The following is a 26,578-nucleotide window of genomic DNA, read 5'->3' as shown; positions in this document are numbered from 1 at the left end:
AGTATCCTGGACCCAAGCCATTTAGGGCCTTATAGGTCATCTCCAGCACCTTAAATTAGGCCTGGACTTGAATTTGTAGCCAGTGTACCCAGTGGAGGACCAGCGTTATATGTGAAAACCGGCTGGTTACCATTAACATCCTGGCAACCCTATTCTGAACCAATTGAAATATCTGGACTTTCTTCAAGGGCAGCTCCACGTAGAGCACATTACAGTAATCCAACCAGGAAGTTACCAGAGCATGGGTCACTGTTGCCAGGCAATGCTCATCGAAGTAAGAGCTCAGTTGGTGGATCAGCTGAAGCTGAAGAAAAGTGCTCCTCACCACTGCTGCCATCTGGTACTCCAGGGACAGCTCCAGGTCGAGGAGCACTCCCAAACTGCGTACCCTGTCCTTTAGGGGGAGTGCAACCCCATCCAGGACAGGGCTAAAATCACTTGCCTGGAAGGCTGAACCACCTACCAGAAGGACCTCTGTCTTGTTACCATGGTATAAATGAATGTGGTTTGGCAGAGTCTTGTTTCTTAGCCCATCCCACCCTTTGATTATCTTACTTTATTTGTGCCAAAATGGAAAGATAAAGTATTAAAAATGTCACATCTCCTCCTTTTTCCAATAGATATCTTTTACTGGTAGTCCTTCAATGTTGACTTTCATTAAATATGCAATTTATTGCTGAACTTTAGGTAATATATGACTAAATATTAGCCATTCTTCTGGCTAATATTGTAAGAGCTTTACTTAGAGTAAAAGGCTGTCAACTTTTACATAAATCAACTGCCACTAGACTAATTTTATCTCCTTTTTTGTCTTCTGTTGATTGATCAAGTGTTACAAATGCATAATAAAGCCAAATCAGTTTGATTAGGATGTTGTAATTATTTCGGTGTACCATTTTCTTTTACTGACAAAAGTAAATTATGTAATCTTAAACATTTGTGGTTGTGTAGTTTCAATTCCTGCCAGCTTATAAGAATAAAAGGATACTTTTCTTTTAATTTATTTTACATTCTGTTTCTAATATTCTGATTTTGCACTATTGAAATGCACAAATAAGGGAAGTCTGAAAGAAGTCATAGGGTTTGCTTCTACAAATAGACAGCCAGGCAGTAGAATACGCTAAAAGGTTTGCATGTTCTTTAGGACCTCAGCTAAAGGAAAGTCTTCCCAACAGAGAGGAACTCAGTGATTGCTTGTGCAACCTCAGTCATTTTGTTCCATGGGCATTTAATTTGTGGTTACAGCTTTGCATTGTTGCCCTGTTGATCTTGCTTTAGTGATACTCCTTCCTTTCCGCTACATCTGATTCCTCCAACTGTACCAGGGCATCACAATCCAAGAACATATTGTGTACCCTCAATATTGGGATGCGCAACAAGCCAAAGGCTTGAACTTGAATTCATAAAAGCCGAAGCAGTGATCTGGTAGCAGTCACTCTTGCACCCAGGCTGGGAAAGCAAATAAACATCAAAGTGAAGTGAGCTACATACATGGACCCCAGTAATTTCTTTAAGGAAGCCCCCTTTCAGCAAAATCCCCAAAGCTAGAGGACACTCTGTTTTAAACATTTTAACATAGAAATGCAATCATAGAATTTGATATAAAATTCAAGATGTTGTTTGTTTATTAGAATGCTGTTCTGTCTATTAAAACTTACTAACAAGCATTTTCATTACATCATGATGCTTGTACATTCTGATATCCCATCTGCTTAATAGGTAGCAAATTTGAATTTTCACTCTGTTCCAGAATTTCAGTAGTGCAGCTTAACTGTTTGCTTCAGAGCACAAACGTCAGAGTTTTTATCAGTATTTTGTAATGAACAAAACCATTTATCCCTTCCAGCTTGTCTCCTATTTCTAACTTGTTACATTTTTTCCTATGTTCTTTCTATGGTAATTTTTTCTTTCATTATTCAGATTACTGCCGCCCCCACCCATCTCCCACTGTTCCATTAGCATATACTGGCTGCTTTTGTTCTTTTAGACCTTTTCCCCCTTGCATTTATTATTGCACTGGGGAAATAACTTTATTTTTTTTTAAATTGTATTTTGTATTAGATGGATATCAGTACTGACCAACAGCAAAGAAGAAGCTTTAAATATGGCATTCCGTGGAGAACAGAGCACAGGAGAAAATAGTTTAGAGGATCTCACAAAAGCCATTATTGATGAGATACAGAGATTACCTGGAAATGATGTATGCTGTGATTGTGGGTCACCAGGTACTTTTCCATGCATTAAATACAAGTATGTTGTTTTAACATGGAAATTGACTGTTCCAAATGTTCATTTCATTTTCAGAATTCATTGTAGAAATTTATAGCAAAGCTATCACATATCAGGCATTGTCTTACTGTTATAATAATACATCTATAAATCCTACTGTCACTGAAAAGACAAATAAGACTATTGAAAGTTGTGTTTTCTTTCTGTTTTTTTTTCCAGATCCAACATGGCTTTCAACTAACTTGGGTATTTTAACCTGTATAGAGTGTTCTGGAATACATAGAGAAATGGGTGTTCATATTTCTCGAATCCAGTCGTTAGAACTAGACAAATTAGGAACATCTGAACTCTTGGTAAGCAACTTTATAAAAACTTTTTGTGTTAAAACAAATGCATGTGCTCAGTTACTGCTGATGATAAAGGGTTGAAGATTGGGAAGGCCGTAGCTTAGCATGTTCTTCATATAGAAAATCCTGGGTTCACTTTCTCAGCTAATGCTGGAAAAGGCTGGAACCCTGGAGAACTGCTGCAAGTTACTATACTGAACAAGATGGGAGAGTGGCCTGATTTTGTACGAGGCTGCTTTCATGTTCCAAATAAAACGGGTGTGTGTGTGTGTGTGTGTGTGTGTTTTTCCTTTAATAAATGTATTTCTGATGAATGTCTGATTTTTTGTGTGGGAGTGGCTTGCGTGAATGTGAAATTTGTGGTGACACTAGATTAGAACTTTACATTGAGAAAAGGGTTTCTGTGAGCACGAGGCTAGGATTATGAAGGAAGCATTATCTGAGACATTTTAAATATCTGTCCGTTTTACTATGCTTGGGGTCGCTATCACAAGATAGTATTGAAAAAGCATGCTTTACATATTATGCTTTGGATGTTTCCAGACTCCTGTTATCATGCAGTCACCCTCCCTTTTTCACAGATTTTTACAAAAATATCTTGAACTTGTAAATTTCCCATGTTTTCCCACTTCTTCTTTCAACCTTTTCATTCCATGAAAGGTCTGCTAAGGGAGATAGAATAACAACAATAATAACAAACTCTGAACAATAATAAACTCCTAATTGCAGTACTTTCTTAACTTCCACAGCTGGCCAAGAACATAGGAAACAATAGTTTTAATGAAATTATGGAGGGTAACTTACCAAGTCCTTCTCCAAAACCCACCCCATCAAGTGATATGTAAGTAATGAAGAAGCATTATGTTTGGATGAAATTAATGTGGAAAACAGGAACAGGAGAAACCTTCATATAAAACAAAATCAAGAGATAAATGTTAACAAACATGAGGCAACTTTTCAGATGGCATTTTTCACTCCATCTCTTTTTCGCCAGCACAATTCACATTGCTTATTCTTCTATATTATCCTGATAACCAGAAGCAACTTTTGTTTGAAATTCAGTATTCATATTTGTGTAGTGCATTTGAGATAGCAGAAATAATATATTCAGAGCCAAACTGGAAAAGCTTTAAGCATACAGAGAATATAGACCCTTTCTGCTTACAGTGTAATCTATAAGGTGGCTTCAAGTGATTTTCAGGATGTCTCTTTTCTTCCTCTGCTCCCAGTATAGCAGAATTGGCTGACTTCTGTGTAGCATTTTTGAGGGGCTGCTGTTGGGAAGAGAGGCATGAAAATCTGCTTCCCCCAGTTCCATACTTGTTTGTTTCATTTGTTTGTTGGACTTCCACAGGAAGTGGTTGAAGCCCCATTGGTGAGAGTGTTCAAGGATATTTATTTGTTTTATTTATTTAAAACGTTTGTATACTGTCTGCTACCAAATAGCCTCAGGGTAGTCTTACAATAAAACAAAGTAGGGCACAGCATCCATTCTATACAATAAAACCCCAATTAAAATCACAATCTAAACTTTAAAATACTGGGAAAATAGAAAGGTTTTGGCCTGACACCGAAAAGAATAAAGTGATGGAGCTATACAAACCTCTCTGGGGAGTGTATTCCATAAAAAGGGCACCACCTCAGAGAAGGCCCTTCTCTGGATAGCCACCCTCCTAATCTTCTTAAGGGATGGGAAGGTGCATAGGGAAGGAGACGCTCCTTCAGATATCCAGGCCCTAAGCCATTTAGGGCTTTACAGGGCATCACCTGCACCTTAAATTGGGCCCAGACTTCAATTGGTACCCAGTGTAGATGGTAAAGGATTGGCATTATATGTGCATATCTGCCAGTCCCTGTAAACATCCTGGCTGCTCTGTTCTGAACCAACTGAAGTATCCAGACTAGCTTCGAGGGCAGTCTCACATAGAATGTGTTACAGTGGTCCAATCAGGAAGCCAGTAAAGCACAGGTCACCATTGCTAAGCTCTGCTCATCCAGATAAGGGCGCAGTTGATGAAGCAGCCGAAACTGAAGGAAAGTGCTCCTCACCACAGCAGCCATCTGGGACTCCAGGGACAGCTCTGGGTCAAGGAGCACTCCCAAACTGCGTACCCTATCTTTTAGTGGGAGTGCAAGCCCATCCAGAACAAGGCTAAAATCACTTACTGGGAAGGTTGAACCACCTACCAACAGGACCTCCATCTTGTCTGGATTAAGCCCCAATTTATTGGTCCTCATCCAGCCCATCATGACGGCCAGACCCTGGTTAAGGACAGTAACTGCCTCACCTGGATTAGATGTAAAAGAGAGATTGAGCTGGGTGTCATCAGTGTACTGATGAATCCATAGCCTAAACCCCCGGATTACCTCTCCAGTGGTTTTATGTAGATGTTAAGGAGAATGAGGGATGAAGTGGAACCCTGTGGAACTCCATGGCAAAGCTGACATGGCACAGAGCCACAATCCCTCAGCACCACCTTCCAGTAGTCCTGTGTTCAGATGGTCAGTTTTCTCCAAGAGAGATTTCAGTTGCCCAGCCACCACCCTCTCGAGCATCTTGCCCAAGATTGGCTGGACATGCACATGGTAGGCATGTCATGAGCAGAGCTGGCTGGAGCTGGGTGGGGGCCAGACTAGATGGCCTGGGAAGCCCCTTCTGACTCGCTCTCATTCTAAATGTAGATCCATTCCCATTTTCTGAGAGGCCTTTTCAGTTCTAAGCTTGTGTGTCTTACAGTTACATATTTGCAAGTAGGCAATTGAATGTGCCCTTAGAAGCTTGGGTCAGTTTTTTATTTTCTTTACCTGTTAGAAAAAGAGTGGCCATGCAGGACACAATTTTCTTAAGCAGTCTTGTACTACATTTGTAATGTTTCATTTATGCTGCAGAACCTCTTGCTCTGGAATATCTTTTTGTAAAACTGTTTTGTAACATTGATCATTTTGAATGATTTGTGAAAAGTAAAATATAAAACTTTTATACAGGGCTCTACAAGTTAATACTTTTAATAGCTCACTCAAAAAAGCGACCAAACTTCATCTAGTAGGTCACACTTTATGGTGTCTCATGATTTCAACCACATTCTTCCTTGATTGCGGGACTTTGTTTCTGAATACGACACTGCTTTAGGCCTGGAAAAAATGTCTGCTTTGAATTCCCTAAAAGGACCATCCTCTAGTCTCCAACACTTGATTGGCCTTGTTCTGATCATTTTATGGTTCTGCACTCTCTCATTCTTAGTCATTCTACCTCCCCCCACCCCCAGTAGTCCTTTATGCTTAGCTGTTCCGACAATCCCAAACTATTCCTTTCTATATGATGCTGGGACAATTATAGGTTCCTTTTACAGTCTAGGCTTGAAGAGAGGCATATGATGGATCCTGTGGGTTAATTATTTCTGCACTGGTATAATTGGGAACTGTTGCCAAAGGTGCTTCATACAATTATCTTCTATGGAGTTTCTTCATAGCTCTGAGTGTTTGAAAATATACTTTAAAATACAAACTGGTTATCTCAGGGTTTTAATATGTAACTTAATATGCAGATAAAACTTCCAGTTACATCTGTGAATTGGTATTTGCATTTCTACATAAAACAAAAATTGGATACTTGTTTTATTTAAAAGCTTAACCTTGGGAGGGGAGGATATTTTCTAATTTAGAGGTCTCATGGTGAAAGCAGATTAGGAAAATAGGTGAGCAAATGATCACTGACTTGTTCTTCAAATGGGTTCCTTTTTCATTCTTTAAATTTAATCTGTGACCTCAAATGTTAAATGGAATCTGATGATTTATTGAAAAGTAATCTGCTATTATGGTGCTTCTAGTAATTTTTTTTCCATTTTCAGGACTGCACGTAAAGAATTTATTACTGCTAAATATGTAGATCACAAGTTTTCCAGAAAGTCTTGTGCATCTGCATCAGCTAAACTAAATGAACTACTTGAGGCTGTTAAATCCAGGGATTTACTTGCACTAATTCAAGTCTATGCAGAAGGGGTTGAGCTAATGGAGCCATTGCTGGAGCCTGGACAGGTAAGACATCAGACAAGTGAGCCCAAAGATATAACTGTAATAAGAAAGCCCTGAAGCCTAGAAAGAGAAGACAGATAATGATTAATGGGTAGTTCACAGTGACACAGCTGCTATTGTACTACATAATCCTTCTCCAAGAGGCAATTTATGCTATTTTGCTTGTGTGCATATGAGACTGGTGGCCAATTTTATCTACTTAGGCTGTTTGTGTTTTGTTTTAAGTTAATAAATAACTGAACGTCTTGGATGTATTTTGCCTGAGAAAAATCTTTCACCCTGCAGCATAGCACTTATATCCAGAGAAAAATACTCTAGGGTCCTTCATACAAATCTCTTTCTTCTATCTTTAGGAGCCAGGGGAAACAGCTCTTCATTTGGCAGTCCGGACTGCTGACCAAACCTCACTCCATCTGGTTGACTTCCTTGTACAAAACTGGTAAAGGCTATATTTGCTTGTATCCTGAGGTGTAAGAAGTAACTCAGTTTCTTTCAGACTTTGAAAATCTAATCTGCGATCCCAAGCCTTTGAATTAAGAATATTGATACTATTCTATAATAAATAAAATGTAATGAAAGTCTTTCTAGACCCATCTAATCTTGGGCTGCTGGTTGACTTGCAGGCTAAACATGAGTCAGCAGTTTGTTACAGTGATCAAGAGGGTGAACACCACCCTTGGTTGCGTAGCTAGAAGCATGGCTTCTAGATCAAGAGAGGTATTACTTACACTCTATATGACTCTGATGTGCCCACAACTGGAGTATTATGTTCAGTTTTGGGCCCCTCGTTACAGGAAGGATAAAGCCAGGTTAGAGTCAGTGCAGTGTAGGGGCACAAGATTGGTGGCAGATTTTCAGGGAAGGCCGTATGAGGCAAGACTGAGGGAGCTGGGTCTTTTCAGCCTGGAGAAGAGGAGGCTCAGAGGGGATCTGTTGGCGACATACAGGTATGTGAGTGGGTGTCACACGGAGGTGGGTAGTAGTAATACAACCCTTATTTGACCTCTCAGTGAGCAGTTTACCACAGTTGCAAGATTTCTTTCTGGGTTGGTAACCGAATTAACAGTGTGTCAGTCAATGTAGATACGAAGTTGGGATGTATATTTTTTCCCCGATGTGAGTGCACATTTTCATACATGCACTGGTCACAGCCTCTTGCATTCTTCTGACATGGCCCCAGTATCCAGCATCTAACTGCTGCAACACTGTGGATCGGAGCAACCTTGAATCCTCATTCTGCCACCACCACAAGGTTCTTGACCATTTTCTTGCAGCTGATGTAGTTTTCTTGTCCTCATATTTATGGATAAGACACATGCATGTTTGTCAAACTGGTGGTAGAGGGGGTAGACAAAAGATGCTCTGCCATAATGTTGCATCCGGTAGAAATCCTGGATGATAGAAAGAGATTCCAACTGAAATAGGGGGATAGGATGGCTATTACTGGAGTACCTCAAACTCTTCCAACTGTCAGAATATAATGTTGATATTTCTTTATCTTGCCTAGTTATAAATGTTTATATAACGTTAGTATAGAATAAAATAATTCATGCATGTGCACTTACGGGCATATGCTCTGCAAACACAATATAAACTATTTGTTATGACACACTAATACTGTTCTTTACTTTGATTTTTAGTGGAAACCTGGATAAACAGACAGCATTGGGGAATACAGTTCTGCACTACTGCAGTATATATAATAAGCCTGAATGTTTGAAATTGCTTTTGAAGGGCAAGCCAGCAATAGATATAGGTGAGTCAGCCTGTCTGTTTGGAATATTTTTCTGTATTCCATACAAAAAAATTAAAGAAATATTCTTTAAACAGGGCCATTAGAATTAAATGCAAGAAAATGCACAGGTGACTGGAATGGAAATGTTTCAAGTTAGACACAGACTAGAACTAATTAGAAATCTTTCTCAGCTAATTAAAAATATTCCTTAGTGCAAATCTTTTGATTCCTGATTTGCATTCTGGTCATATTTCAAATATACCTTTGATAATATATCTCAGCTATTACTGCCTTTGATATTAACTCATTAAAATGAAATGACATATTATTCCTGCTTTTCTAGATAATGAAAATTCAGGGCAACATTTATAAGGTCAATTTTTATTTATGTTCCTTCAGAGTACTTAAAGCCTTTTTAATGAAAATTAATGAATTTAGAGATTTACAACTGAGATGTAAGGGTGGGGTGTCAGGGTAGTATTCTCAACATAGGATGTGTTTCCAGAATCTAGGAAGATCCAGCCTCTCCACAACATTCCTTAGCTTCTAGTACCCAAGAAAGCCTGATCTTAGCTGCTAACCATTACACACATCTACTTTCCTTGCAGTAGAGAAGTAATGAATCCCAGCAGCTGACCAGCCAAAATAATGTTCCTTAATTGCGAACTGGATTATTTTTCATATTCCTGAATTGATTTAATTGATCAATGGGAGCGATTGTTCTCCCAGATCACTTTTGGTGTACTTATCAATAGTTTGATATTTATTTAATTTACTTCTTTAGTTTTTCAGAATACTGAATTTAATTTTAACATGTTTGAGTTTAGTTTGACTAATTAGCTAATTTCATGTTTAAACTTTATAGTAAACCATACTGGAGAGACAGCTCTGGACACAGCAAAAAGACTGAAAGCTATTCAGTGTGAAGATTTGGTAAGAAAACAAAATGGTTGCAATTATGGGACGGAGCAAGGAAGGGTTTTGAAAATTCCACTAGCTGTGCAGAGAAATACAACATTCATGGCTCATGTTCAGCAATCCCATTAGTAGAGTTGCTAGTAAGAAGAAGGGGAGAAGTGATTTTCAGCTAGTGCCCTTCAAAAAACTGCTCAGCGGATTGAACAGTACAGGAGATAGTACAGAATGGGGAACGAGAACTGGCAAAAATAATTTCTCCTCCATCTTCTGTGAGTAGCAGCTTCTGTTAGGTCACTGACCCTTTTGAGACTGGAGCCAAGTTTTTATATCTTGTACAACCATAGAATTTGAATTTTCATTTTTTAAAACCATGAAGATATACAAGCTTCTTACATTAGTGTAGGGCCGCTTCACTTGACACAGCAGACCTTTTCAGCTTTTCTTAGCCCTCTGTTTCTTCTCCTCTACGTTTCTCCAAAGGCTGCATTAAACCACTCTTTATATCTCCTGGCAACACTACTAACCCATCAGGGTTAATAGGCTGTCTATTCTGGGTTGCTTGCAGGAGCACCTAGCAAACATTAAACTTCTCATGGATTTCTTCTGCCCCTCCTTCCCCCTCAATCCAGTGGCCAGTGGCAGAATGCACCCTTGGTGTCTCAGTAGCAGAATCAACATCACATGATTCTTCGACCCATTGCCACATCAGCAGCATTTTACCAAATACCACACTGTCCAGTCTGGGAATGTTTTGCCTTTGTTGGCTCCCCTGCCTACCAACATTCTTCCTGACCCAATACCTTGGTGGCTGCCAAGTGCCCCTTAATAAAAATGCCAAAGTTTTCTTGTTGCTTCAGTCCCCCAGCTTGAGGTTTCCGTTGGGCCTGCTGTCTATCTGTTCTCCTTCCCTTTCTCTGCTGCCATAGAAGCAGCAGCTTTGGTTCAAACTGCCAAGTGCCTGTTCATAAGAACAACTTTTTCTGCTCATTTTTCCTCCAATTCCCCAGCTCGAGGTTTGTGCTGTAACATCTGGCTGCCCATCCTTGGCCACTCTTTCTCCTCTGCTGGAGAAGAGGATTTTGCTCAACATTGCCTCTTATTCTTCCTGTAGCTACCTCTGAACTCCCCCTAAAATAGTGCAAAGGCTGACTGTTAGACCAAAGAAATATTTACTGAGAAAATTATGAAAATGCAACAGCCACAAAAATGAAGTCTCACTGGGGAAGCACTTGGGGCTGCTTATAGGAAATGACTACAGAGATGTTTAGAGGAAACAGATGGCTATATTGCAGGTGGGTATAGGCAGGGGGTGGATATTCAAGTGGGGGATATATGGGCAGCTTAGAGAGGGTGCACTGGCTTGTTTTATATTACTTACCCATGTTTATAAGGAAGCAAGTTGATAGGGAGGAGCAAGGGGCTGCTTATACTTGAGGGTGTTTCTATGTTAGAATGAGAAACAAAAGCTACTCCTCCACTCCTAAGAAAGACATGTCTGTGGCTGCAAGTCTTTATGTATGGTACTCGTGTGTTTCAGATCCACTCTTGATATTTTTCACAAGTTGAAGCCTTGGCCCTCAGATCTGTGGGAAACCACTGGGGGTACTCCTTTTCCCAGCCATCAACAAAAACAGCATAGTTTTTGCCTCTGGTGCAAACAGGTTGGAGCATATCTCCCTTCAGCTCACAGATCTTGAGCAGGACGAAGCAGGCTGCCACCACCTCTGGAGCTAGGTCTTCCATGCCATCCTAATGTATATGCAGGGAGTGCCACCATACCTTTAACCTGCCAAAAGCACTCTCTGGGCTGTCTTATTTAGCTGTGCTGGCAATCAAAATTCTCTTGTTTGGTTGGTCTCAGAGGCCAGTAAAGCATCATGAGTCTTGGCTGAAGGGAAAAGGACTCCATGCTGAACTGGTTGGCACTTGACAAGCTGAGTGGACCTCCATTCCATCAATCAGTAGATGCCATTCTGGCTTCATCACTCATGGGAAAGTGCTCCATAGTGCTTTACAGGAACAAAACTATAATATGGTAAAGCTTTCCTTGGAAACAGAAAATAAACCTTTTCTAATAGATATTGGAGTAACAGTTCTAAATTTTGTGTCTTCAGCTTTCTCAGGCCAAAGCAGGAAAATTAAATCCACATGTACATGTAGAGTATGAGTGGAATCTTCGACAAGAAGAAATGGATGAAAGTGATGATGACTTGGATGACAAGGTAAAGAGCAGTTTTGGATCAGAAGTGTTCCACTTCTGAGGGGTCAGGTTTGAGGGGTGATTGCACACTCAGTACTCCCATCACTCCACCCTAATCTCTGGATTAGGGATCTTAAATATAATCATAGGAAGGGAACTATACACTTGATATTGTTAAAGTATTCTGTTAAACAATTCTACATAATGTAATATTTAAATCACATCAATTGTGCATTCACTTTTTCTCAAATATTTGTGAGATTAGTACAAAAAATGTAACTAGTGGCTGGTAATGCTTGCCTTGAACACTGAAGCTTGCTTGGAACACTGCTGCTGATGTCCTGATATATGCCTTGATACACCCTCTGCCCTACTCCTATGCAGCTCTAAGCTGGGGCAGAGACATGACAAATGAGGAGAGGATTAAGCACCTCCTGATATTTCTCTAATCAAAGGATTTGATGCAAACTATTCACTCTATTTTTTACCTATGAAAAAAAGGCCGGCATCATGTCTCCTGCTGTTAGTCTCTGGGTGTCACTAATCTGTTTAAGTTCCACTAAATAATTACAATGCATTTGTGAACAAATGCTTTTTATAGTTGCATGCTGCATAAAGGCTTTTCTTTCCTTTGGTCCTAACATCCATGAGATTTATGGACCTTCCATGTATCCACATAACAGATGCATAATGCAATGTTGTAGGTGCCGTTGAAGTGAATCAGGAAGTTCTTGATTGCACAAGGAGGTCCATTTATGTGTCAGCAACTTGTACATGAACCTATTTTTCGCCAGGCTCTTCATTTGAAATTCATCTTACTTCTGTTAACTGTAGGAAACTAGAGTACTCAAAGTATTTCTTTAGTAATTGCTTGTCTTTCATCTGCATTATCTTTTAAAGAACTGAATAGTACATATTATAATAAGCATGTTGAATTTTCCCACAGCCTAGTCCAATAAAGAAAGAGCGTACTCCAAGACCTCAGAGCTTTTGTCATTCTTCCAGTATTTCTCCTCAAGACAAAATGGCTCTGCCTGGTCTTAGCACTCCAAGGGACAAACAGAGACTTTCCTATGGAGCCTTTCCCAATCAGATTTTTGTCTCTGCAAGTGTAGACTCTGCAACTTCTCCAACAGCAGCAGATGCCCCTCCACTTCCTCCTAGAAATGCTGGCAAAGGTATGATGTTAAACACTGTTGCGACACTTTATTGTGACCCTTGGTAATTAACTGGGTTTTTTCTTCACTTCCATAATCTTACTCCTATGTTTAGCTTTTTGAAAAGATTATATTTGACAGTGTTCATCATAATTATTTGTAGAGACTTGATCTGAAAAATATGAAAGAAGAAAACTGCTAATAGCTTCAGAACTTGTAGCCAAACCTTCATATAATGTATTTGGGTCTCTTTAGTCGTGATGCAATTGTATCTGTACTGAAGCCTAAATGCAATTGAACAGCATTTGAGCGAAAGTGTTAATTACTGCTTAGACCTGGGTGCATTGTGAACCATATTCTTTAGGTTCCCCTGCCTTCGGTGTTCGTAGACCACAGACAGAGTCTGCTTGGTGTGGCATATTGGCTCTGGAATACTTTATTGGATTGCTTGGTAAAATTTTTCAACACTAGATGAATACCTTTCTATTTCCTAGGATCTTTTAGCTCAATTTTATTCTCTAGAAAACTGAGCATTTCCCCAGAGGTTTCTGTAGCCTGAATATCATTGTACTGTATTTGTAATTTAATACAATAAATATGCATTTGTGTTTTAAGTTGTTATTGCTTTTATCCATTTATCCACAGTTACTTTCTGCTCTGCGAAATATCCCATTTTCCTAGCATTTAAACCACACTATCAGTTCTTCTGCTAGGGAGTGTATCCATTATTTTTACTGCATGGGATGTGCTGGCATGAGACTAGCAGGCCCTAATCTCAGCAACTCTGGTCCTTCTTCACACATGGAACATTTAGCAGCCTTTCATAAATGATCCTGATAGATTTAACTGTTTGAGATATACTGCTTAATTCTACAGCCCTGGTCAAGCTGTGGAACACAGCAATGACCTGGGCAGTCGATACAATAACTTCTGATCACCCTCTCTGCTGTGTAGAGCATACACTCCAGAGATGAAAGTGATCAAACAAAACGGGAGATGGCTTGAGTGCAGATGGGGGTGGGCAGTGCTATCAGCACATGCAGTTGTACCCTGGTATGTTCCTACCTTCAGGCATATTCGGGGCAGTGAGGCAGCAGAGAAATAGCATTTCACTGCTTTGTTCAATTTTCAATCTGCCCCCTGAAGAATTGTTTATGGTCATTTGGAGCCTGTTACATATTGGCCCTAAGGACATCCTAGGCCTGTCAGAGGCCCTCTGTAATATTTTTATTGGACATTTCTGTGAAAAAGTTTCCTGCATCTCTGAAAAATTAGACTCCATATTTATAGCAGTCAAAACAGGTAACCACATTCTGGCCCAGTTTTCTTGGATGAGTTTCTTTTGGCATTGCTCAGGGCGTTGATAAGGTATTTGGATAGTTTGTGCAATCACATCTGTATCCTTGCCCCTACTAGCTTATAAAAGCCAGCAAGGAGTTAAAAACCAACGGGACCGGAGAGGTGGTCTACATCTCCTTAGGAGAGAGAGTTGTCCCCTGGGGCCTTGAAAGAGATAGTTGGTGAGGCCATTCTTGAAGAAATTCTCTCTGAACCCAGAAAAACTTAGGCTGGTTGCAAATGTTCCTTTTGTGGGCAAGGTTCTTGAGCAGGTCATGGCCAACCAGCTCCACATCCTCTTGGATGAAATTATTACCTAGATCCATTTCAGTCAGGATTCAGGCCAGGTTTTGGCACAGAAACAACTTTGGTTACCCTATATGATGACCTGTGCTGAAAGAAAGACATGGGGAATGTGACCCTGTTGATAACTCCTGGATCTCTTGGCAGCTTTTAATCCATTGACAGTATCCTTCTGGAAAGACTGTGTTGGGAATGGGGTTGCTACATTGCAATGATTCTGCTTCCACTTGAAGGACTGGCTTTGGAAATATTGTTCAATCCCATGGATTCCTCAGAGGTTTGTTCTGTCCCCCATGCTATTTGACAACCACTTGAAACCATTGAGTGAGATCAACCAGAATTTTGGATTGTGTTGCTTTCAGTATACTGATGACATATAGCTCTGTTTCTCATTTTCATCCCTGTCAGTAGAGGCTGTGAATGTACTAAACTGGTGCCTGACCATGACAATGAACTGGACGAGGGCTAACTGAAGCTAGACTAGATAAGACTGAGATGCTGTTAGTCAGCAGTTCCTTTGAACAGTTGGAGGGTGTTCAACCTGTTCTGGATGAAGTTGTTCTCCCCTTGAAGGGGCAGGCTAATAGTTTGAGAGTTTTTCTTGGAACCATCTTTGTCACTTGAGGCTCAGGTAGCCTTAGTGGCATGAAGTACCATCTTCCAGCTCTGGATGGTGGCTCAGCTATGCCTCTAAGTATACAGAGATATAGCCTGGATTCAGTAATATATGGTCTGGTGATCTCTGGTTAGTTTACTATAATGCACTCTTCATGGGGCTGTCCTTGAAAACACTTCAGATGCTGTAATTTGTGCAACATGTGGCAGCCAGACTAATAACCAAGAGTAGTAGATCTGAACATATTACCAGTACTTGCATGTTTCTGAGGTTGATTCAAGGTTTCTAAACTCTAAAGCCTCTACACAGTTTGGCACTGCAATACTTAATGGAGTGCTTATCCCAGCTGCAGTCTGTCTGGATACTACATTCAACTTCCAATGCCTTAGAGAAGGTCAGGGCAGCAACAAGCAGGAGAATCTTCTCCCAGCTTTGGAATGCTCTCTCCACTGAGGCCTGCCCAATGCCAACTTGGTCATCCTTTCAGTGTCAGGCTATGATGCCCCTCTCTGCCAAGGCCTTTAAAGACATGCAAGGATATTCAAGGGCTTAAGGATACTACTTGTCCCAAATATTTTATAGCTCTACCCTCTATCATATGTTGTTTTGGCTGGGTTTTTTTTTGTTTGTTGTTTCTTTGCTTTGGTTTTGGTTTTGGTTTTTTGTTTTGTTTTTATTTTGGAAATTAATAAATTGTTATTTATCACATAGTTTTATGAGCTGTTGTAAACAACTCAGACAGCTTCAGCTATTGAGTGGTATAGAAATGAAATAACTAAACCTTGGCCATATTTTTATAACTGAAATACCCAAATGTCAAAAACATAAGATTAGACACAGATTTAGTCATGGAGTAGACCCACTGAAATAAGCAGAACTGACATTACTCATAATGGTTAAGTAGTTGAAGCACTGCCTGCTGTGTCTAAATATTAAACTCTAATTCCTTTGCAGCAGCTTCTTTCTGATTCTCTGTGTAACATGCACTGTTCCAATCAAAGTACTTGTATTTTCTGGAACAGCTAATAATGAAATGTGAATGTTGTTAATCTTACTAATGTTTGGAATGGCTTCTTGTTTTTCAGTCCTTTGTTAACCTTTATTGTCTACTATGGTCTAATTTTGAGTTCTTTGGTTTTAACCCATCCTTGTGTTTGTAAGAAGATGTTTGTTTGATTTTGCAGGTCCATCTGGCCCTCCTTCAACCCTCCCTTTAAGCACTCAAACCACTAGTGGCAGCTCCACTCTATCTAAGAAGAGGCCCCCTCCCCCACCCCCTGGACACAAAAGAACCCTCTCTGACCCACCAAGCCCACTACCTCATGGACCCCAGAATAAGGGCCAAATTCCTTGGGGTGAGTTTTGAAATACTAAATAAAGATAAATCTCAGAGTGGGAAATATATAAGTAATTGTGCGTGTTTTTCTGGGGTTTATACTGAGGTAGTCATAATGACTCCATTCAGCCATCTCTTCAAACTCTGGCTAAGGAAGTTTGATTATGATTTGGTGGAATGTTTATATGAATAACACTGTTAGCCAGCAAACCAGAATCCAGAATTACGGTTTGAAGTTTGGGAATATGATTTTTGCTGCAGTTGGGCATGATGCCCGAATTGGCAGAGCATCACTTCACCTCCAGAGGTCCTACTTCCAGAAAAAAGACTGCTGAGCAGATACAAGAAGTTCTAAATCAAGTTTTTCTTATACATTTGGATGCTGAAACTATAGTTCTAGTTCCTCATACGATTAGTGCAAACCATGGTTGGATGTGATACCTGATTTGAGAAAATGACTTCTAAGTACACATTTAAAATTCCAGCTGCTAGGTCTGGTCTTCTGTGTTATTTTTTCCTGGATCAGTACAAAGACTTCTACCTACATTTTTCCTGGTGCTTTCCCTAAACTTTTCTTCAGCTAAACAATTTGTTCCAGTGTGATATTTCCGTACATTAAGTTTTCCAGGCAGGACTGTTCTTAAACACTTCCATTTTAGTTCTAAAAGTTGATTGAACTTTAAAAGTTAAAAGTGGTGATACCTTTGGAAAATCCTCTATAATTTAAATTGGTGAAAAATATTTGTGTTTAGAATTTAGGAAAATAAGAGGGACTGTACAGCATCTCTGAAAATAATTAAATGGGGATATTACTTTAAAGCAAATTGAAGAGTAGAATTCCAAAGCTATTAACAGCTTCATGTGGATGGGGATTTTTCTGTCAGCTTATACTTCAAAATTAAGCTGGCAATCAGCTATTACAGGTTCAAGAGTCAAATGCATAAAAGTAGATGAAACATGATAAGAAAAATATTTCTGTACACACAGGACTAGTGCATATGTAACAGCATCCTTTTGTTAGGCAACTCATGGGCTGCCTGTGGGAGAGAACACTTCCACTTAAAAATATATTCCTGAAAAATCCATGTGTTGTTAAGCTTGACATGCGAACCTGGATAGGTGGCTTGTTTGGGGCCTGAACGGCCCAGTGGTTAACCCAATAACAAATCATGTATTAGCCCTAAATGACCAGTCCAGGTTTCCATGTCATAGTCAGCAAGCTACAGATGGCTCATAGGTTGTTAATTAGAAGTGGGACTTCTGATTGATACACAGCAACCCATGGCTTGTTTAAACATAGACTGTGGTACATGCAAACCAGGTCACTAAGCAGCAGGTGGGCATACAAAACTTCCTCATTGAGGCACAGAGATTACTGACTTGTTGCAGTAATGCTGCTTATTTGTTTTTATATCCTGCTTTCTGCCAAGGCAGAGAAGCTTATTTGTAGCGACAAATAATACAAAAGATAAAAACTAAAACAGATTCTGAGTCTATGGTAGAGCTGGCAACAGAACTACAATATTTTGGAGTTGAGTTATTTTTCTATCCGGCACAGCCATGTTTTGTGCTTTGCATTGTGTTTGTTGTTAGTGAGTCAACAGCTGTTGCATGACAAATGGAAAGACCTGTGCTTAGTCTGGTTTTATTTACTGAGATTGTTTGTAGTTTGGTATATTGTGTTGCTTGCAATTTGTATCTTGGCCTTGCATCTCTGTGTTGGGTCATCTCTGAGTTAAGCAGCATTTTCAGAAAGCTGGCAACTGTATTGCAGTTACAACAAAACTGACACATGCATACATTTTGAAACTGTTGGCAAGGGAATAAAACAGTTCAGTCTGCTTGAGGGGAGGACTAAAGATGTGAAAACAAAACTAAAATCACATTTCCTTGAGTGCTGTGCTTTAAACTATTAGAATAGAGATAGGCATTCTGCAACCCTTGTGTTTCATGTAGCCTTTGGCCTATTTGAAAAGCCAATTTACAAGCTGTAAATTCAAAACTTTGCCAAGAACATTCTGTCCCTCCCCTGGCACCTCTTTGGGTGCAGTGGTATAGGCAGAGGGTGACAAAGCGAGCTGGGGAAGGAGGGGGAACAGCATGCTTTTGGCTTTCACCCCACTACTGCCAGCATGTAACCTCAGACAGAAAGGTTAAAATATGTTTAAAATGTTGGCAACTTTGCTGCTTTCTTGAATTAAATCCCATCTGATACGACTGATTAATTTCTGGTTTTGTTTTCTGTTGTTTCTTTTTTGTTATTTGTTTGTCCGTTTGTTTTTTACCTGTGTTTGCCATTTGCGCAGTCCTTGATATTTTCAGTTGTTCCTGGCATTATTTATAAACATTGAAATCTAAACTAAAGTTGCCTACTCTAGCAGGTTTTCTCTGGACTTGAATCAGGGAAGGTGGCAAACTTGGAACAGGACCCTGGAATAGCTTGTGTAGGTGGCCAAATTTATACTGGGCTCTCAACTTCCAGTTGAAATGACATTCATCCAGGCCTTTTGTTGCCTAACGTTTAATAATTTTATAACGTAGAAGAAAAGATGGTTGGGGGGGGGGGGAGGTCCCATGTTCCTCTGAGAAATGCAGCACAGAAGAGCTGAAAATTCCAAGACAACGACAAACCTTTTGACTCACAACATTGCCCCCTAGAGGAGCAGGCAAGGATATGAAAATTAAAATAAGCTGGATATAATTGGGGTATTGGAATGGGAGTTGATTCATTCTTCACCTCTGTGTCTTTCTGATCCCAAACTTTCTGGGCTTTTCTTTGCTTTGGCTTTTCTCCTAAAGGTTGTCTTTGTTGCCAGATAGCCTCTGTTCTTCCTGCCATTTTTGATGCAGTCAGAGCATTTATAATGGCCTTGATCCTTCCATTCATTTTGGCTAAGCTGGTCTACTCCTTCCCTTTCTGATGGTTGTTGTTGGCTTCTCAGATGAAGAGAGTGTTGGTTCAGGGAGAGTTCATACCTTCAGGAAACCTGAGGCAAGGGGACAGCTACCAAGGAGCACAGTTCTCATTTTATCATGTTACAACAATTATATAGGTTCATATAGGCATCTTCCTTGATCGAATCAATGTTGCCATCTGAAGCCCAGCTTGCACAAAGGGTTGCATCTAGCATTGTACTAGAAGTATGCTGGAGTAATGGGTCTTTCCCCCTTTCCCTGGGACTGCCTGAAAATCTGCTCCGAGGCTTCTGGGGATTGCCCCTTCCTAGAACTTCTTTCTGACAGTGAAATGACACGTTTGGATAGAATGCAAAATATTTACATCTATGTTCTATGTGAGTTTGTCATTAAATATTTTAAGTGATTGACTTGAATTTTTAGGGCCCCATTTAATTAATCATAAGAAGTTGAGTGTCTTGCTATCAATACATCTCCTGATACAAATAAATAACTCTTTTGGGGGCATATTGCATGCTTTGTAGTGAAAGAAATTGGCAGAATTACAGGTTTTCACTAAAACAGTGAGAATTTTTAATAACCTCTGAATAGTCTCTTTCTCCAAGCATGAGGAGCCCCAGTAAGAAAGCAACTCAATCCCATTGACAAAGCATAAGCACACAAAGAAATTAAGCACCCTGTGTGAGTTTAGCAACAGGAAGTGAAAGCCCAGGCAATCAACTCAGCTTTCTTTTAGTTAAGTAACTATAGATAAATGAATAAATAAAGCTATATATAAACTCCCCACCTTTTCCAGGTAAACAACTTAGCTTTCCAAATAAATAAACTCCAATAGCAGGAAAAAAAACTGGGGTGTGGGATTATTCAGTCTTTGTACTAAGTGTCCCATATACAGTTATCTGCCAACTGTACAGGAGTCATGGGTGTGTGCTTGGCATACTGAGATTCTGGCTTTCATAGCACAGGTTTGTTCCTTTGAAGCCAGTGCTACTGACCTGGAGAAGCTAAATAAGGCAAAGAGGTTGGTGATGAGATCAGAATGTTCAGGGTGATCTTGAGATGGAGAAGGAAAAAAAATAGCAGAACTGTAATAATGACTGGCTTTAGTTATCCCCATGTCCCCATGGGGGGTGTTATTTATTGTATAATTTTAGTATTTATTTATTTTATTACTTCTGCATTTATTTATGTGTTGTGAGCCGCCCCGAGGCTTTGTTGCGATGGGGCGGCATAGAAATGTTTTAAATAAATAAATGTCACCTGAATGTTCCCATATGGTGGATACATGTATGTTCCTGTTCTGCTATGATCGTACTTCCCCTATAAAAAAATCCATGAAGTTATCATAATAAAAATACAGTTCTTGTAACTGTACCTAAAAAGTATAATTTCGAGTTGGAAAAAGTACCGAAAGCACAATTAAAATGATCATGGGGCTGAAGGAACTCCTCTGTGAAGAAAGGTTGCAACAACTAGGATTTTTTAGCTAAGAAAAGGCAAGTAAGGGCAGACAAGATAGAGCTGTTCAAAATTAGGCCTTTTGTGTAGAAAGTGAATAGGGAGACATTTTTTCTTCCTCACTCAAAATACTAGACCCAATGGGATCATCCCATAAGGCTAATTGGTGACAGATTTGGGACAGCAAAAGGAAGTACTGCCTCATGCAGCATGTAGTCAGACTATGGAATTCACTTGCACAAAATGTGGAGATTGCTACCAATCTGAATGGCTTTAAAAGTGTGATAGACAAATCAGAGGAGAAGACTATGAGGGGCTGCTGGTCCTGATAACTATATGCTTCCTCCAGGATCAAAAGTACTATGCTTTGTATTGACCAGAATTTGGGCAGCAGGGTGCTGTTGCGCTTGTGGATCTTTGGTGGCCAGCTCCTTATAGAATTCTGGACTAGTTGGATTCTTGTGCTTTAGCCTGTACATACCTGTACAATATGACCATGGCTTGCAATGCTTTAGCCCTTCTGAAGCCTGTACAATATGACTAGTGCTTCGTGGAGGTAAAATTCAAGAATATTCTGCTTCATGGATCAATTTTGTGAACTATTTGAAATCATTAGTTCAGAGAAACCTAGAGAAATAGTGTTCCTTACTTTGATGAAATTGTGGCGAAATATAAAAAAGGTTTTAACTGTTGTACAACTTTCTTCATAGCACAAACACAAGTACAAAACTTTCTTCATATCCAATCCACAAACACAGATGTGCATGCATGCACATTTCATGTATGATGAACACTGATGTAGTCAATAGAATTGTGTAGACCCAGTGTAAATTGTAAGTAATTGAATTACTGTTTCATTTTAGACATTCATCCATTACCACCAGGCTAATTTTAATTGCTGAAACTATCATTTCATGGGAAGTTATATTATAAATTATTGGTGCTGTCTCAGACCTTAGATATTACATGTGTTTAAAATGTAGGTACAAATCCCTGTAGGTTTTAGGAAAATCACCTTTTATCTCAGTTACTGTCTGTCTTTTCATTTTAAATTAAAAAAAATAGCAATGTCTAATATTTTTTAATCTTTAGGTAATGACTTGGGTCCACCAGCTACAAAGACTGCAAACAAGTTTGAGGGGATGTCTCAACAATCAGGGTAGGCCTTTTAATACCTTTGTAAAGTCACTGTAAATATCCTAGCCATGCAAGCCTATTAATGCAGATGTGGCTAGACCACAAGAAAGCAATTTCTTCATATTGTAGTAGAACTTAGCTGCTTTGATAGCACTGCCATTCTTTTGCTTTTCTAGAGACAAGGACAGGGTGTGTAGTACAAAGCCCAGTGGCTGTATCTGCATTCTCCTTCCTGTCTTTTATATGATGAATCCCTCATGAGGGGAAGGGGTACGGGACTTATTTAATTGTTGCTTATATTGAAAGCACACAAAACAAATGTATATGAACTAAATAGACCTCATAACTGTGATGTTAATATATTTGTACTCAATTTAAAAAATACTGCTTATTTACTGATACTAGTTTTATTCTGCCAGGATACAACCAATTATTTTTGTAGAATACTGGCAGAGTTGAACCACTATATGCAGATAAGCAGCATTTATTTGATTTAGTAACAGTCTGAAAATTTATAGTCTGTTCTGTGAAAAATGTTTATTTTGGTAATATTGATGTCTGGACTCTAAATTCCATTTGGATCTTTCATTCTACAATTCTAACCTCTTGTGTGTTTATACATCAGCACCGGAACTGCTAAAACTGCACTGGGCCCAAGAGTTCTTCCAAAACTACCTCAAAAAGGTAAGGGTTATTTAAAATATACATGTGAGCCAAGCTGCTTTAAACTGAATCAGGTCATTGGACCATTAAGCCTAGAATTATCTAATGTGAACTGACAGAACTGTTGGATTCATTCAACATGACAGTTAACCCTGTATGTATAGCATGTTTCACAGTTTAGCTTTAGTATGATTTACTCAACAGATGATCAAATGGTTTCTAGGTTATCATGGTTTCCACTCTCCCTACTCACAGCTCACATGACATGTGAACCTGAAATTTATCCCAAGCTGCATCACTCCATGACTATGTCACCCTCCTTTCCTCATTGGTCTGCCCATAGAGGCTGGATGGCTGGAGTGGCTCCTATGGTTGCCAGTCTTTCCAGGGGAATCTGTGTTAGTTGCATACCAGGAATGTGGAAACCATATTCCTTAGTTCAAACAGCTTAACAGGCCATGGTGGTACAGAGCAATCATAAAACAAACCATTCTTTCTTATCATGGTTTAAAGATCAGACTTACCATGGTGAAATGTTATGACTGGGTTCAGACTACACAACAGACCAACAAAGGTAAACACACACATCATGGCTTGTTGTGGTGTCTGAACCCAACCAATTGCTTTGAAAACTCAGACACAGATTTTTCCAAACCCAGTATTTCTCTCCTGCCATAATGGACTTGCCTAATCTTGGGGTCCTTTGTTCAAGTTAAGATGCTTCAGTGCTGGGGAGAGGTATGAACCAGGAATGTGGTTGCAAAAGTACTGTCCAGTGTTGTACATGTCTCTTTATCTAGAAGACTGACTGAGAAGGCCATATGTAGGCATTTCTCTTTCCTTGCATTAAGTAGGACTGTGTTTTAGAGGCTGAATGCATATAATGTTTCCAGCTGGTCACCAGTCAGGGCACATACCTGGAATAGCCAAACAGTGGCATCAGATGTAAGCGGAAGCCACAGAATGGGAAAGAAAAGTGGGTGGGGGGTTTTTCTTAGAGAAGGGTGGGGAAACAGAGGTTTATCTGAAATTCATCTCATTGTGTTTACTTTCTATTTCAGTGGCACTAAGAAAAATAGAAACCATTCATCTCCCTTCAGTAGATAAATCCAGTCAACATTCTGAAATCTTTCAGAAATCGTCTTCACTTTCTATTGATCTGCCACAGAAACCACAGCCTGGGGATTTACCCCCAAAGCCTCAGCCTCTGGAACTATCCCAGAAACCTCAGATTGGAGATTTACCCCCAAAGCCAGGAGAATTACCCCCAAAGCCTCAATTAGGAGATCTGCCACCAAAACCACAACTTGCGGACTTACCTCCAAAACCACAAATGAAGGACCTTCCCCCAAAGCCTCAGCTGGGAGATTCTTTGGTTAAAACACCAGGTGGAGAAGTATCATCAAAGTCTCAGTCCTCAGAGGCAAATCAAAAATCTCACTCCGTGGATCTTTCCCCAAAGGTTCATTCTAAAGAGACCATCCAAAAACAATCATCTGAAGATTCCAATGATGTCACGCATGCACTGCCAGAGACCCCAGTGCCACTTCCTAGAAAAATAAACATGGTAAGTAGACATTTTCTGTTGTTACATTGCAGCAGGAATGTATTTCCGCTGTCAAGCTAATGTGGGGTTTTTAAAGTCTAATAGTGTTACGTGAACCAAAAAATGCTAAGGAGAATTGGATGTTTGTGGCGAAGATGCTTGGAGAGAACAGCTTTTTTGGTGATTTTTGTCCCACATGTTGATATAAATGTTCTACTGTGCCTGGTGGTGGTGGTGGTGAAACTACCTATGCTACTATCACTAAATATCTGTTGAAACTATACTTTAATATAAATTTAATATTTCCAATTATTAATGCTAAAATGTGCATTTTTGTTAGCAGTTTTGATTAAGAGGTGAATAACTGTTCCCCCCTCCCCAGACTCTGAGATATTTAACTCAACTAGCTTGAGTGCAGAGAACTGAAGGTTCTCGCCTATTGATAGCAGACAAGGAAGGACACTGAGAGGTTGCTCCCAGGATGAACATCCTGTACAGGTGAAGGGCAACCCTGGCCTCATCCAGCACTGGAGCACAGTGGGCCAGTGAGGAGTATTTGCATTGAGTTTGCTTTAACCCTCCATACTTGCAAGAGCCTACCTTCCTTAATGGCAGCTCACAGCTGCCCCAAAACATGAAGTGCAGCCCACTGCAGCCTTATTTGTCCCACCCATTGAGAGACTGCACTTCCTGTTTTCCAAGAGAATATATTGGCAACAGGGAGACCAATCTGGCCACATCCATCCACCAAAGGAGGAGCTGATGCTGTAGTGCCTGCTTTCCTCCTTGTAAAATGCAAGATTTTAGAAGCTGTGAAATGTGCTGGTGCCACTCTGTAAGACTCTGGTGCACCCACAACTGGAGTACTGTGTCCATTTCTGGGCTTCACATTACAAGAGGGACATAGCAAGGTTAGAAGCAGTTCAGTGCAGGATCACAGGGATGATAGCTGGATTGGTGGCAGGGATGCCATATGAAATGAGATTGCGAGAACTGGACTTTTCAGTTTGGAGGAGACTCCAAGGGGATCTTACAGCAACTTGCAGGTATGTGAAGGGGTATCACAAGGTAGAGGGTTGTGACCTGTTCTCCCCTATGGTGGAAGGAAGGACAAGATCCAGGGGGCAAAGCTAAAGGAACCAGGCTTTAGATTGGATGTCAGGAAGTGCTTCTAGGCAGTTAGGACCCCTAGAATGTGGAATGGAGATGGTGGAGACCCCATCCGTGAGGCCACTCAAGGAAAATTTGGACAACCACATGTTGGGGATCACATGAGCAGAGCTGGCTTATGCTGGGAGTCGGACTAGATGGCTCAGGAGGCCCTTATGATACTTGAAACAGGGTTTATTTTAGGTACACATATAATTCAGTACTCACTGGATTTATCTTACCCACTAAAAAGTACAGTTATAGAATTATTTTCTGTCTTCTAATGTTTTTTATTTTTGAAGGGCAAGAACAAAATCAGAAGAGTGAAGACAATCTATGATTGCCAGGCAGATAATGACGATGAGCTTACATTTGTTGAAGGTGAAGTTATTATTGTAACAGGTGAAGAGGACCAAGAGTGGTGGGTATGTATCTTTTGGGAGGTGGAGGAATCAATCACACAACAGTTCAAACATCGCATAACACTTTATTTCACAGCAAAGCAATAGTTTTCACATACATAATATTATAAATTGTATTCTAGAGAACTTGAGTTAGCATGTGGTTTAAACGCACTGTAACAAATGACATTAATCAAAATCTTCGTATACTTGCCAGTCTATCATTTAAGCATCAAGTGCAGCTCCGTGATAATCCATGTACATTTTGCCATTGGAGCAGGACATGCATTCAGATGCCTTGATTCTAGATCACTTGTGTAAGGCAAAAGGAGCATTTACACAGGATCACAAGCCCTGTGCTGCCCTGGTGCAGCAGAACACTGCACCGCGCAGCTGCTGAAGACTGCGTTGCAGTGTGCAAGGTCTTGCCCAAAACGAGAGCAATGATGGATCAACCAAAAACATTACCCGATCATCACAGCTGAAGTCTCTTGGTGTGATAACAAGATAGGAACATTTAGGCCAAACTCCAAAGAACATTGGTAGTTTTGCATAGTCCATGTGCATGTATTCCTAGAACAGAAATGTCATATGCAAAGTGCTTTCTGAAAGTTTCAAGAAGCTACTACCATGATACATATCTGTTGCTCAGAGGAAAATGCTCCTCTCTATTTTCAGTTGGTTGCCAGGAAGTACTTCCCAGGGACAGTTAGGACCCTGAGGGTGTGGAATGGGCTTCCAGGGGAGGTGGTTGAGGCCCCATCAGTGAGGGTGTTCAAGGATAGGCTGGGCATGCACGTGGTAGGCATGTCGTGAACAGAGCTGGCTGGAGCCGGGGGTCAGACTAGATGGCCTGGGAGGCCCCTTCTGACTTGCTTTGCGTCTCTGTTTCTATGTATTTGTGCAAGTCTTTGGCATGCCTAAAATAATACATTGTATCCCAAGTGAAGGCAAGCCCTATTCTGGAGCAGGTGCAGCCTTGCACTCTTCCCACTCCCTCTTTTTAAAAGAACTTAAATAAATAAGCACCTTTTCATAACCTGCTTTTTAATACACACACACACACACACACACACACACACACACACACACACACA

The 26,578-nt window shown here is 40.1% G+C and overlaps 1 protein-coding gene across 8 annotated transcripts in view; it reads left to right on the top strand.

Annotated features, from left to right (window-relative positions):
- ASAP1 (ArfGAP with SH3 domain, ankyrin repeat and PH domain 1) overlaps nt 1-26,578 on the top strand; it is a 165,311-nt gene that overhangs the window by 133,742 nt on the left and 4,991 nt on the right. For 6 of the 8 annotated variants that reach the window (XM_044450439.1, XM_044450440.1, XM_044450444.1 and 3 more), the window contains 14 exons: nt 2,062-2,225; nt 2,449-2,582; nt 3,326-3,417; nt 6,425-6,611; nt 6,962-7,047; nt 8,249-8,364; nt 9,209-9,276; nt 11,376-11,483; nt 12,408-12,639; nt 16,060-16,230; nt 21,678-21,744; nt 22,348-22,406; nt 23,447-23,952; nt 25,383-25,505. In XM_044450439.1, the coding sequence (XP_044306374.1) occupies nt 2,062-2,225; nt 2,449-2,582; nt 3,326-3,417; nt 6,425-6,611; nt 6,962-7,047; nt 8,249-8,364; nt 9,209-9,276; nt 11,376-11,483; nt 12,408-12,639; nt 16,060-16,230; nt 21,678-21,744; nt 22,348-22,406; nt 23,447-23,952; nt 25,383-25,505 (2,113 nt within the window). The remainder of the gene's footprint in view (nt 1-2,061; nt 2,226-2,448; nt 2,583-3,325; nt 3,418-6,424; nt 6,612-6,961; nt 7,048-8,248; nt 8,365-9,208; nt 9,277-11,375; nt 11,484-12,407; nt 12,640-16,059; nt 16,231-21,677; nt 21,745-22,347; nt 22,407-23,446; nt 23,953-25,382; nt 25,506-26,578) is intronic. The other 2 variants (XM_044450446.1, XM_044450445.1) reach the window with 1 other exon arrangement.

This window comes from Varanus komodoensis, unplaced genomic scaffold (assembly GCF_004798865.1).
Source record: "Varanus komodoensis strain SLA01 unplaced genomic scaffold, ASM479886v1 scaffold66, whole genome shotgun sequence".
In the NCBI taxonomy this organism is placed as follows: Eukaryota; Metazoa; Chordata; class Lepidosauria; order Squamata; family Varanidae; genus Varanus; species Varanus komodoensis.
The sequence above is the reverse complement of the archived record's forward strand: the minus strand, read 5'-3'. Positions and strand labels throughout refer to the sequence as shown.